At 36.6% G+C, this 13,633-nt stretch overlaps 1 protein-coding gene across 13 annotated transcripts in view; it reads right to left on the bottom strand.

The window, feature by feature from the left end:
• CNTLN (centlein) overlaps window positions 1–13,633 on the bottom strand; it is a 262,113-nt gene that overhangs the window by 57,188 nt on the left and 191,292 nt on the right. For all 13 annotated transcript variants that reach the window (XR_004971322.1, XM_036331217.1, XM_036331215.1 and 10 more), the window contains 2 exons: window positions 11,826–11,919; window positions 11,505–11,728 (listed from right to left, as the gene is read on the bottom strand). Coding sequence is in view for 12 of the 13 variants with exons in the window: in XM_036331217.1 (XP_036187110.1) it covers window positions 11,505–11,728; window positions 11,826–11,919 (318 nt within the window). In the remaining variant the exon portion in view is untranslated. The remainder of the gene's footprint in view (window positions 1–11,504; window positions 11,729–11,825; window positions 11,920–13,633) is intronic.

Genomic DNA, 13,633 nt, shown 5'->3' with positions numbered 1-13,633 from the left:
GGTTTGACATAACAGAGTAGCCACTCAGTAAACTATCTGAATCTCAGTTAGTTGTACTATGTGATTCATATAGATCTTTAGGAAAAAAGTAGTCTAGAGTTCTTTTTATTTTTATTAATGGAACTTGTTTCTCTGCTTTTCTCCTGTATCAGAGATTCTCAAAGAATACATACCGCCTAGATATGTATTTTGGAAATAAGTGGGGGCACTTCTGAGTACCACAATGATTGACACTGAAATGGATGAGAGCCAGGAACACTAGATGTACTGCATGTGTAGCACAGAAACTGCCCTGTATCTTGCATGACTTCTAAATTTCCTGCCAATTATTCATGTAGATGAAAATATGTATATATAAATTAAGGGAAGACTAAAAATGAGAAAGAGAAGTCCCTTTCTTCTCTGGTGTCTAGGCTACAAGGCACCAGATAATTATGGCTCTGTTATCACATGGCCAGTATCCACAACCATGGAGAAAGCTAGTCTGAGAGGAAGATATGTGAGATAAAGAGAAACATCAAAGATATTAGAATATCTGGTTCTGGTTATCACTACTCTTCCCAAGTCTATTCTCTTCAGTTCATCATTTGACTTTTGTAAGCTTTCTTTTTCTTATGTTAGTTTGAGTTCAGTTTCTATTACTTGCTATCAAGAGAGGTCTGCTAATAAAGCGTTCTGAGAGAAGTCCAATAATCTTTTCTCAGTCATTTTCTTTTCGATTCCTCTATGGCATCTGAAACTGTTGACCAACTATTCTCTTTTTCTTTCTTTCTTTTTTTAATATATTTTATTGATTTTTTTTTACAGAGAGGAAGGAAGAGGGATAAGAGAGTTAGAAACATCAATGAGAGAGAAACATCGATCAGCTGCCTCCTGCGCACCCCCAACTGGGGATGAGCCCACAACCAAGGTACATGCCCTTGACCGGAATCGAACCTGGGACCCTTCAGTCCACAGGCTGATGCTCTATCCACTGAGCCAAACCAGTTAGGGCTATTCTCTTTTTCTTGTTAAAAATGTTCCCTTCCTGTTCCTGTATTACAGCACTTTCCTACCTTCTCCTTCTCTGACTCCTCTTCTACCCATATATCAGATACTCCCCACCCCAAACTTAACTTGCTGCAAAGATTTGCTCCACCTCCAGCATTCTTTCTCTGGAATAATTACATCAATAGGTTTCTTTCTTCATTTTTTTGGGGGGGAGGGGAATATTTCAAATATGTAATAGATATATAAAGGAAAATATAATGGATGCCTATAAATCAACCACTCAGCAAAGACAATGAATTACCAAATACATTTGAAGGCCATGTATCTTTCTCATCTGACTCACCAGAAATAATCATTATCCTGAATACCTTTGATGTTTATAATTCCTTTACGTTTCTTTACTCAAAATACATATTTGCAAAAAGCATATAGCAATTTTAAGACATTCCTTTTTTCACATTTTCACATCTCTAAATTTTATACTCAAATATCCTACTGTTCACTTGATACCTTCACTTCTGTGACAAATTACCACTTGGTTACAATGATAAGTTTTCATTTATTTCAGCCCCTAGGTATTTACATTTTTGGGCAAGTTCTAATGTTCATTTATAAGGATATTTGCTATGTTTTATCCAACTTTCTTGGTATGCTTTCATATGAGTTTCCCCCCACACAATATTTAGTATATTATATTTTCACAAATATACTGTATCATCTACTTTCCAGTTGCTTTAATCAGAATCGTGGTAGATTTAATTGCTCTAGGGTAGGGCATTGGGCATACTTTTTTTTTTAAAGCAAGTGAGGTAGCATGCAGTTAGGGTTGAGAACCACAACTCTACCAGATTACTGACTATTCTCAACAAACTGCATCTCAACTTTTGCCTTTTAAAGTTTTCCACCTTTTAATGGCTTTGTTCCACACATGCAACTTTCAAAATCAACCAAATTTTAAGTGTAAGGCCAAATGATATTTTTACTAAATAATGACAGCAATAAATGACTGTATATTCCATCTACTACATGTACATATATCATACACACATAGATGCATGCGCACCCCCACACACACTCACACCCTCCAACCATGCTACATATATCACGATTTATTTATATTGTGATACTCATGTCCAACTCCCCTATTTGTACCTTTTATAAGACAAGAACCATGTTTAATTTGTAGTTACACATCCCATTATTACAGTGCTTTACATATGTTAGATGCATTAAACTGAATTGTAGCAAACCACATATATCTAGCAATGTGCAAACCAAACTCTACAATATATGCATATTTAAATATAATAATCCCACAGTGAGAAAATGTTATAATTTGTCATTTCTAGGCATGTTGCTTTTTTTGTTTGTTTTTTATTGATTTTTTACAGAGAGGAAGGGAGAGGGATAGAGAGCTAGAAACATCAATGAAAGAGAAACATCGATCAGCTGCCTCCTGCACACCCCCACTGGGCATGTGCCCACAACCCAGGAACATGCTCTTGACCGGAATCGAACCTGGGACCCTTGAGTCCTCAGGCCGACGCTCTATCCACTGAGCCAAACTGGTTAGGGCTACTCATGTTGCTTTTTAATGAGACATACTTACCTGAAAGTATATTGATGCAAAGAATGAAAACACTACTAAGAATATATTACATAGGGATATAGGAAAACGCTACTGTGCAATATATTATAACACTGTTCATTATAAACAGTTGTTCAGGTTACATTTTCTTAATGTTCTCTGTGATAAGACTGCAAGTGCATCTGAAAACAGAATATAAGTATTATTGTATAGCACAGAGTATTTTAAATGATAATAGTTCCTTACAAAGTCTAATATAGGACACATATATTCTGTTAATAAATATCACTTTTTTCATCTAGAGGATGTAGGAATAAGACAGTCACGTCCAATTCCACCTAGATTCTCAGCACAGGTCCTGGTTTTTGCACAGTTTACCTTGCGAACATGATCCAAGTGACAGTTCACAAATTCCTGGATAAATGTTGCTACACTCTGCTAGGAGAGAGACAGGCTATGCCATGCACAGATCAATAATAGCACTGTGTTTCATCAGCCTCAAAATCAAAAGTGCTTCATCTGGCAAAAGCCATGGCCATGGAGAATCTGATATATATAAACTGAATACCCTACAAGAAATGTATACTATATAAGCTATTGGGGTAGAATAAAAGAAAAGTTTCAAAAGAGTTCTCTAGGCCATATTTTGTAAAGCATCCCTTCCCTAACTTTTAGAAATACTGTCATGTCTCCTTTTGTTACACAAAACAATGGGAATTATATAAAGGGGAAGAAATAGCCTTGGGAGATAAAATGAGCATCCTCTTCTTTTAGAAAACATATAGGGCCATTGTGCAAGTCAGGGTTCAGAAAATGAAATACCTATGTAACTAGAAAGGTTACGTAAGTTTTATGGGTCTAGTAGGATTTGCCACAAACAGGAGATGGTACACCCCATTCTCACTGAAAGCACCATACCACTACATTACTAACTTTCATATCAAAATCATACCTTCCAGCACTTTCATGACACTATTAATCTATTAGCTGGTTTGTCCACTTTTTAGTCAGCTCCTTCAATATCATCAATGCCTTCACTTCCTTAATGTGAATGGATATTCATTCTTGACCTATGTATATCTGGCTCTTCCACTTCTAACCTTCAGATTCACTCTCCAGTTCCTAATCAGAAAAGCCTATAGTATACTTCATTTACACGTCAAATTACTACATCAGACTTACTAGATTACAACAGAATTCTTCCTTTATTTTATGCTAAACTTAAAAAAAGAAAAGGCTCTGGGAAATGTTGCATATAGGAAATGATACATGAACCAGGCTTAAAAAATATGCATTATAATATAAGTGACTTGGTAAAACTCCATCATTTTATTGAGAATGTACTATGCTCTGTGAAAGATAATGTTGAGAGAAAGAGAAGACTCATTCTGCCACAGACTGGGAGAAAATATTTGCAAAAGACATACCTGATAAAGGACTATTATCCAAAATATACAAAGAACACTTAAAACTCAGCAGTAAGAAAACAAGCAATCCAATTTAAAAAATGGGTGAGAGCCCCAAGCAAATACCTTACCAAAGAAGATAAACAGATGACAAATAAGCATCAAAAATGATGTGCAATATCATGTCATCAGAGACATGTAAAGTAAAACAATAGGATATCACTACACACCTATCAGAATGGCAAAAATCCAGAATACTGACCACACCAAATGCTGATGAGAATGTAGCACAATAGGATTCTCACTCATAGCAGGTGAGAATTCAAAATGGTACAGACTTTAGAAGACAGTTGGTGGTTTCTTACAAAACTAAACAGATCTTACAATATGATCCAGCAATTACATTTTTTAGTATTTACCCCAAAGCACTGAAAACCTATGCGTACACAAAAACCTGCAGAGAGATGTTTATATTCTTAATTTCCAAAGCATGGAAGCAATCAAGATCACCTTCACTAGGAGAATAAATAAACTCTGAACATCCAAACAACGGACTATTATTCAGCATTAAAAGAAATGAACTACTGTCCAGCTGGTGTGGCTCAGTAGTCAAGCGTCGACCCATGAACCGGGAGGTCACAGTTTGATTCCTGGTCAGGGCACACACCCAGGCTGGAGTATCGATCCCCAGTAAGGGGTATGTAGGAGGCAGCTGATCAATGATTCTCTCTCATCATTGATATTTCTATCCCTTCCTCTCTCTCAAATCAATAAAAATTTTTTTTTCAAGAAATGAACTCCTGAGCTATGAAAAGACATAAGCATTTAAGGAAGAACCTAAAGTGCTTACTAAGAGAAAAAAGCCAATCTGATTCCAACTATAGCAATATCTTATTTTCTTGCACTTTGCTTTATTGTGCTTCTCAGATGTTGAATTTTTTACAAATTGAAGGAAGACCCTTCACCAGCAAGAAAACTATGATTTGCTTTATTGTTGCCGGAAGCCGGTCCATCCTTGCTGCTTGACACAGTCGCTGCAGGAAAGAAACATCTGCACAGCATATGTTTCAAGGGACCTGGCGTATATAGCATACTGTTCTTAATATGTTTGCTCCCCTTAGCGCTGTGTGTTTTAACCAAGGTCACCTCTCCGAGAAAGGTTGTTTCCCCAGGTAGGGATTTTTCCCTGAAGTCAGGGAGGGGATGAAACTCCTTAACTAAGTGCCAGGCGGGTAGTTAATCACTTTAACTACAAACAATCATGCTTAAACTACATAATCTTTACTCCCTGGAATGGAGATAAGAAACGCCCTAACCTTTGTAATAGAAATTGACAGGATTAAAATCAACTGGTATAAATACGGATGTAACAAGACAATAAACGGCAGAACCTCTCTGGAGATCCAGACCAGAACTTGGCTGGAGATCCTGGCTAGGCTGCTGATCAACTGAACACTGTCTCCGTGTCCTTCCTTCTTCGCCGACTCTGTCTACGCCTTTGGGAACCCCTGGACCTGCTGGGGTTGGACCCCGGCATATTGTATTATTTGTTTTATCATGGTGGTCTGGAACCCAACCCTAATATTTGTAAAGTATGCCTGTATATAACATTCTTGAAAAGGCAAAACTATGGAGACAGTTGCCAGGGATTGGAGAGGGGGATAAATAAGCATAGCACAGAGGATTTTTAGGGCAGTGAAATGGATACATGTCATTATACATTTGTCCAAACCCAAAGAATGTACAGCACCTTAAGGCAAACTAAGGACTTTGTGTGATGATGACGTATCAATGTAGATTTGTCAATTATAATACATGTACCTCTCTGGGAGGGATATTGATAATGGAGGAATGTATGCATGTTTAGGGGCAGGAGATATATGGGAAACCCTGGTAGCTTCCCCTTAATTTTGCTGTAAACCTAGAGCAGCTCCAACAAATTAAAGTCTTAATAAAAAAATTCACTGTTTACAAGTTCTACCTTCTGAAAAACACTAGAACACAGTCCAGCCAAGGAAATCATTCCCTTTCTTCTGTTCTTTTAATAACATGTTCCTCATTTCCATCTGAGACCTCTCCAGAATGCCCTTAATGTCCAAATCTCCAGTATGCAATTCAAAACTCTTCCAGAATCTACCCATTATCCAAAGTTGCTTCCAAATTTTAGGTATGTTAAAATGCCACCCAACTCCCAGTACTAAAATCTGTATTAATCTATTCAGGTTGCTATAATCTATACTAATAAAAGGGTAATATGCTAATTAGACAGGACGTCTTCCGGATGTCCTTCCAGACAAAGCCATGGTGGCGGGGCCCATGGCAGAGGCAGTTAGGGGCGATCAGGCTGGCAGAGGAGAGCAGTTAGGGGCGATCAGGCCAGCAGGCAGAGTGGTTAGGGGCAATCAGGCAGGCAGGCAGGTGAGCAGTTAGGAGCCAGTGGTCCCGGATTGCAGGTGAGCGGTTAGGAGCCAGTGTTCCTGGATTGCTCACAGTGATCGGGCCTAAACGGGCAGTCAGACATCCTCCAAAGGGTCCCGGATTGGAGAGGGTGCAGGCTGGGCTGAGGGACCCCCGCAACCCCGTGCAGGAATTTTGTGCACCAGGCCTCTAGTCCTATATAATAAAAAGCCCAGAGACCAAAACAGCAGAACGACCAGAACAACCACTCAACCAGTCACTATGAGGTGCACTGACCACCTCTTGGTCCCTTTCCCCGGCCATCAGGCTCCGATCTCCTGATGGCAAACTGGGAACCGGGGTAGGTAGTGACAGGGGTTGGGGCTGGTGAGCGGGCAGAACGCTGACCTCTTGGTCCCTTCCCCTGGCTGGAGGCTCTGATCACCCAATGGCGAATGGGGACCCGGGGGTGGATGGCAGGGGATGCAGGCGGTGCCAGACCAAAGCTCCCACCCCGCCGGTCACCCCACACACAGAGGGTGACCCACGTCGGGGCTGGGGCTGGCGAGTGGGTGGAATGACTGACCTCTTGGTCCCTTACCCTGGCCATCAGGCTCCAATTGCCTGATGGCAAACTGGGAACCCGGGTGGGTGGTGGGGGTGGGGGCGGGGCAAGCTGCCTGTAGCCAGGGAAGATGGCCCTGATTGCAGGCTAGGTCTAGGGACTGCACCCGTGCATGAATTTCATGTGCCGGGTGCTTTAAAAAACACAATAATTTCTTACAATTCTGGAGACAGGAACTATGAGATCACAATGCCAGCATGGTCCAGTTCTGATGAGAGTTCTCTTTCTGGCTTGCAGACAGTTACTTTCTCACTCTGTCCCCCCACGGTGGAGAGAGAGAGGGAGCTCTGGTGTCTCTTCTCATCTTATGCAGTGGTTCTCAACCTTCCTAATGCCGCGACCCGTTAATACAGTTCCTCATGTTGTGGTGACCCCAACCACAAAATTATTTTCGTTGCTACTTCATAACTGTAATGTTGCTACTGTTATGAATCGTAATGTAAATATCTGATATGCAGGATGTATTTTCATTCTTCGCGACCCACAGGTTGAGAACCGCTGTAAGGGCACAAAGCCCATCATGAGGACCCCCTTCCTTATAACCTTACCTAAACCTAACCACCTCCCCCCAAATCCCTCTCCAAATGCTATAACACTGGGGACTAAGACTTCAATATATGATTGGGGTGGGGATAATTCAATCCATAATGATAATATATCTCTTGAAATCCATTTTGTTATTTAAATAAACACAGAGAATAACACAGCTCATATAAATGAATCATAAGGATTATTCTGTTTTTCTAAACACAGTATTTCAGGAGAGAGCTTTTTAGAGAAGAAGTATTACAGTATGTAAAATTTCACAAATATTTACATTTGTTATCTATCAGTTGATATATGTATATAATTACTTGCTACTTAAAACATTCAAAAGAAATTCTAAAAGGTGCACTTATGGGCAAGCTTCATTTTCCTTTTTAATATGGATTCTGGTAGTTTGCCTCTGTGAGTCAATGCTGTTTACATCTGTATGGTGACACAGATGTGACTATAAAGGAGTTTCCATGGTCATAATACACTTAAGTAGTATTATCAGAACAAAAAAGGTTGATATTTCATCTTGCTATTCTTAAGATTAGGACTCATTTTCCAAATGTTTCAGGTGAAATATGAGTAACTCTCTTAAGTCAAAGAACTGAGCATTCAAAGTGGAAAAGGTAGTCAATACTGTTAGCCTTAATATATTCCCTATTCATTTTTACAATAGAGAATTGAATATGTAAGGAAAAGAACAAACATTGTTTTAATTAGAAACTAATTTTAAGACAATTAACCTTAAACATATTTACTTTGTCAAGTTTAATAATAATTGAAATGTTTCATGCAATCGTATATTACTTACATACCTAAAAATGTTACATGGCTCTTACAATTCACCATAACATTTACCTAATAAACTTTTATCTCAGCAGCAGGCTTTATTAATTTGAATAATAATTTTTATTACATTATTGTTACTGATGAATTATCAGCAAAATTCATATAGTACTACTACTTGTCTTTTATTTTCCTACTTAAAACCAATATTTAAAAAATGTTTTACTGAGATATAAATTCACATTCCACACTATTCACTCATTTAACGTGTACAAGTCAATGTTTTTAGTATATTCACAAATATATTCAAATATGACCATAATCAATTTCAGAACATTTTCATCACTTTTAAAAGAAACCTTACACTTTAGCAATAACTCCTATACTCCTCTATCCTTCCCAGTTCATAGCATTTAGTAATCTACTTTCTCTCTCTTTCTGTGTCTATTCTGGGTATTTCACATAAATTGAATCACATAATATGTACTCTTCTGTGACTTGCTTCTTTCACTAGATTTAATGTTTTTAATGTTCATCCATATTGTAACATATATCAATACTTCATTATTCTCTTGTGTTTTCACAATATTTCCTTGTATGCATATATCAGAATTTATTTACCCATTCCTTAACTAATGGGCATGTGTCCTCCAGATTCCCAGGAACGTGTCAGAGCCATTCAAAACTCTTATGAATATCTCATTCCACAGATTTTCCTTTTAAGCTATTTATTAATATATTGCTTGACCTAAACTAGAATCCATCCTCTCAGGCCAACTAGAGTTTAAACAATTGCCTGTAATAGTTTTTGATAACACCATGTCCTCCCCACTGCTCACTCTTCTCCCCCAGGAAAAAGACAGTTCACACTGAAAGCAATCCCAGTCATCTCTTTACAGCGGGCTATCGAGGAACCATCAGACAGGTCAAATGATGACAATTATTTGGGAACAGAGCTTTGAAAGTGCTCCAGCTCCATTAGGTTTCTTTTGGAAGTTGCCAGGTTGCTGCTGAGCTGGGAGAGTGGGGATGGAACTAAGGCAAATTAAAATGCCACAAAGTTTCCTGTTTGTAGTTGAGTTTTTGTTTGTTTGTTTATTTGTTTGTTTTTAATAAACTCTCCCCAGATTGTTGCAAGTTCTTGGATAATTTCTAGTTTTAGAGAGGAATGTAAGTGTTCCTCAACGTTCACAAAGTCTCAATAAAATGCTTTATCGTTTTCATGTAAAATACTTTTATTTGATCTTCAATCATTTTATAAGAAATCCATGTCTTAGAAACTTGTAACTTTGAGTCATCAATTAATTGCCTTAAATATTACATCAACACTTAGAAGACTAGATTCTATACCCAATGCTATGAAAATGTTGACTCTAACTATTTTTGCCTGTTTTTATTGCTTTTATGGAGGAGTACATTTTCAAATTCCTACATTATACAACATGGAAAACTTTGAAAATATAATGCTAAATGAATGAAGCCAGACACAAAAGTCACGTATTGCATGACTCCATGTATATGAAATATCTAGACGAGGTAAAACCACATAGACAGAATATAGATTAGTGGTTGCTCAGGGCTAAGAGAGATGGTGGAATGGAAGAATGATAGCTAATGGGTAGAGGGTCTATATTTGAAGTTATAAAAATGTTCAAAATTGATTTTGGTGATTGTCACACAAATTTTTCAATATTGTAATAACCGCTGAATTAACTGAGAGAATTGTATGGTATGTAAATTATGTCTCACTGATGTTATTACAAGAAATAATGGGTGATTTCAACACTTCACTTTCAATAATAGATGATAGAAAATCAGCAAGGATATGGATTAATTGAATGTCATTATTAACCAACATATATATAAAGAACATAGATCAAGTTAGGATATACGGCTACTTTGAAATAAAGCCAAAACACCTGTTATTGGTATACAAGTATAATATTAAGTCCTTTATAGTTAAAACATTCCTGAGTATTGCTTGAATTAAAGCATTAGATGTTAGAAGTAGAGAATCTAAGTATAATTTAAACATTTTGTGATTGTGATTTAAAAATTATTTTCTAAAATGTGTGAAAGAATCCTTCTGTCTAACAACAAATTTCCAAAATTCATTCCTTATACAAACAAATGCCTTTAGGAATGGAGACTTAAGAAACAATCTTTTCTTTTTCATTTGCTCTAAGATTAAATATGATAACCAGCAATAATGTATAATATATCTAAAAATTGTTACAGAAAACTCAATTCACCTAAATAAAAGAATCACAAATAAGTTATAAGAACATATTAATATATGTTTAAACTAGTATTTGAAAATAGGAACTGAGGCAATTGCCAGTTAACAATCCTATATAATAAAAGGGTAATATGCAAGTTGACCCTAACAGCAGAACCACTGGGAATGACTGGTCACTATGACACACACTGACCACCAGGGGGCAGACACTCAATGCAGGAGATGCCCCCTGGTGGTCAGTGCGCTCCCACAGGGGGAGCTCTGCTCAGCCACAAGCCAGCCTGACAGCTGCCAGCACAGCAGTGGTGGCAGGAGCCTCTCCCGCCTCCTCAGCAGCGCTAAGGATGCTCAACTGCAGCTTAGGCCTGCTCCCCACTGGCAAGTGGACATCCCCCAAGGGCTCCCGGGCTGCCAGAGGGATGTCTGACTGTCAGCTTAGGCTTGATCCCCCAGGGAGCGGGCCTAAGCCAGCAGGTGGACATCCCCAAGGGGTCCCAGACTGCGAGAGGGCACAGGCCGGGCTGAGGGACCCCCTGCCCCCTGAGTGCACAAATTTTTGTGCACTGGGCCTCTAGTATAATTTATAATGATAAATTCAAACTTTTATACATGGGCAAATGGGCAAGCTATATGCATTTATATAGCCTGCATTTAAAATCTAAGGTATAATGCAAAGAATATATAAAAATGATAGACGTCAAAAGGAATGCTAGTAAAATATTTGTCTTTTTTATTTGGAGTTGTCTTCCTGATAAAGGTTGTTCCTTACTATGAATTTATTCAAGAAATCTAGGTATTAAACTAATTATATTAGTTAGTAGTGCCTAGAAAATTTTTTTAACTCATAGATATGTCTAACACAAATATGAACCAAACAAAACATGTAAAAGGAAATATATACTTTAATAATATATTCTATTATAATTTATTTCCTATTACCTTTATTGTCTGTCTGTTTGTCTGAAATCGTTGATCAGATACTTGCTGCTGCTGAAGGAGCTTTTCATTGACTTCTTTATATTCTTTAATAGACAATTCTGCTGTTTTTTTGGCATTCTGAAGAACACTGTTTTGTTGCTGCAAGGATATAATTCTTCCTCGTAATAAAATAATATTGCTACTTGATTTCTGGGCAGATATATTTTTTAATTTTTCTCTGTTAACTGAGAAAATACAACTGTTATATAAATAATGTTGTTCATAATATTTTTAAATCACATTAAATCACAAAGACACTATTAATTACATATGCATTCTTACCTCTGGTAGGACCTGTTGTATGTGAACTCTTTTGAATATTACCATTCTTCTTTTGAAAAGTTGGCCTTTTGGCATTCTTGTAATGAAAATAATCCTAAATTTGAAGGTTTCATAGAAATTAGATTGTTACTCAAAAATATCAAGTGAGCTAACATGATAAATATTATTTCTTTACTTGAAAATATATTTGTTTTTGCAGTTAAAAGCCTAGACAATAAAATTCTATAATTGATAACAGAACTCATAAATGAACATAATGCGTACACTAAAACTGCCCTAGAGGGCAGAAGATACAAATACAAAAGTCAACCACAAAGTAGTACTAGTAATTTAACCTAGGGACCATTTGTAAACCTAGGGGGAAATACAGAAAAAGCAACAAAAATAAAATATTTAATAACTTATTCTCTGGGAATCTAGGTTCCTTTTCTCAAATACTGTTTTCTGACTGATGAACTCCTTCTGGCAAATGAAGCTAAAATAATGTTGATGATCATAAAGCAAGTTTTCTTGAAGCTGCATGTTTTCCTCATGACATTTCAATACACTAAAGTTAAATAAAATAAAGCTATGTTGACTTTTGTTCCAAAATATCTCAACAGTTTAAAAAAGCTTCCCCAAAGCAAAATTTTAAATAGACTGTTTCAAATATTATAAATCCTAATAATAAAATATGAGGTCTTGTTTAAGACTTTATTGGCTGGGGAAAGGAGCAATATTAATCTAGACCAGTGGTCGGCAAACTCATTAGTCAACAGAGCCAAATATCAACAGTACAATGATTGAAATTTCTTTTGAGAGCCAAATTTTTTAAACTTAAACTATATAGGTAGGTACATTGTTATTAACTTAATTAGAGTACTCCTAAGGCTTAGGAAGAGCCACACTCAAGGGACCAAAGAGCTGCATGTGGCTCGTGAGCCACAGTTTGCCGACCATGGATCTAGACTAATCTAAACTACTTCTTTTAAAAAAATTATTTTTCAAAGATCCCAACTCAGGAACAAATAAATAATTATAGTAAAAATTAAAAGAAAAAGTAAATTTGGCCCAATGTTACTTTGACAATGCATAAATAATATTATATTATATACAAGGAATGGTTCTAAAGTAATTAAACTCATTTGTTAACACAAATACCAAAAACCCCTATCTAAGGGTTATTTTCCTTTGAAGTAATTATTTTCCTTTAAACTATATGTCATCTCTCAAAATATTTTTGAAATGTCTTATTTGAACTTGTCCTCATAAACAATATGTAAAATGTTATTTTTTAAAAGTTTCACTGCTTTACTAAGATTCAATTAGTATTTAAGTGCTATTATTGAGCATTGTAAAAAGATCCAAAACATTATTATCAAATTTAAATATTAGTCACTAGACTTATTATCAAATTAACTAGAACTAAAATAAAAAAGGACTTCAGAAAAAATTTCATACTTTGAAACAAACACAGTTAAAGTATCTGTGTAATATTGGTAAATAATAAGAGAAATTCTAAGGCCAAAAATGAAGTAAAGCAGGAATCAAGAAACAACAAAATACAGAACAACTGATAATCCCTTGTGACCTTGAAATTCTATTTAAATAGCAACACAGACAGGGAAAAAAAAAGCCTAGGTCCAAACTCAAACTGATAACTTTGAGGTAACAAAGCTAAGACATTGTGTAACAATTGTACTTTTTAATGCTGAGCAGTAGTCCACGGAATGGATGCATCACAGTTTAACAATTCAGCTAATGAAGAAAGTTTTAGTGGTTGCCAGTTTTTGCTTTTTACAAATAAAACTGTTATGATCATTCATGTA

This window comes from Myotis myotis, unplaced genomic scaffold (assembly GCF_014108235.1).
Source record: "Myotis myotis isolate mMyoMyo1 unplaced genomic scaffold, mMyoMyo1.p scaffold_m19_p_12, whole genome shotgun sequence".
Taxonomy (NCBI): Eukaryota; Metazoa; Chordata; class Mammalia; order Chiroptera; family Vespertilionidae; genus Myotis; species Myotis myotis.
This window is presented reverse-complemented; position numbering and strand designations above follow the sequence as displayed.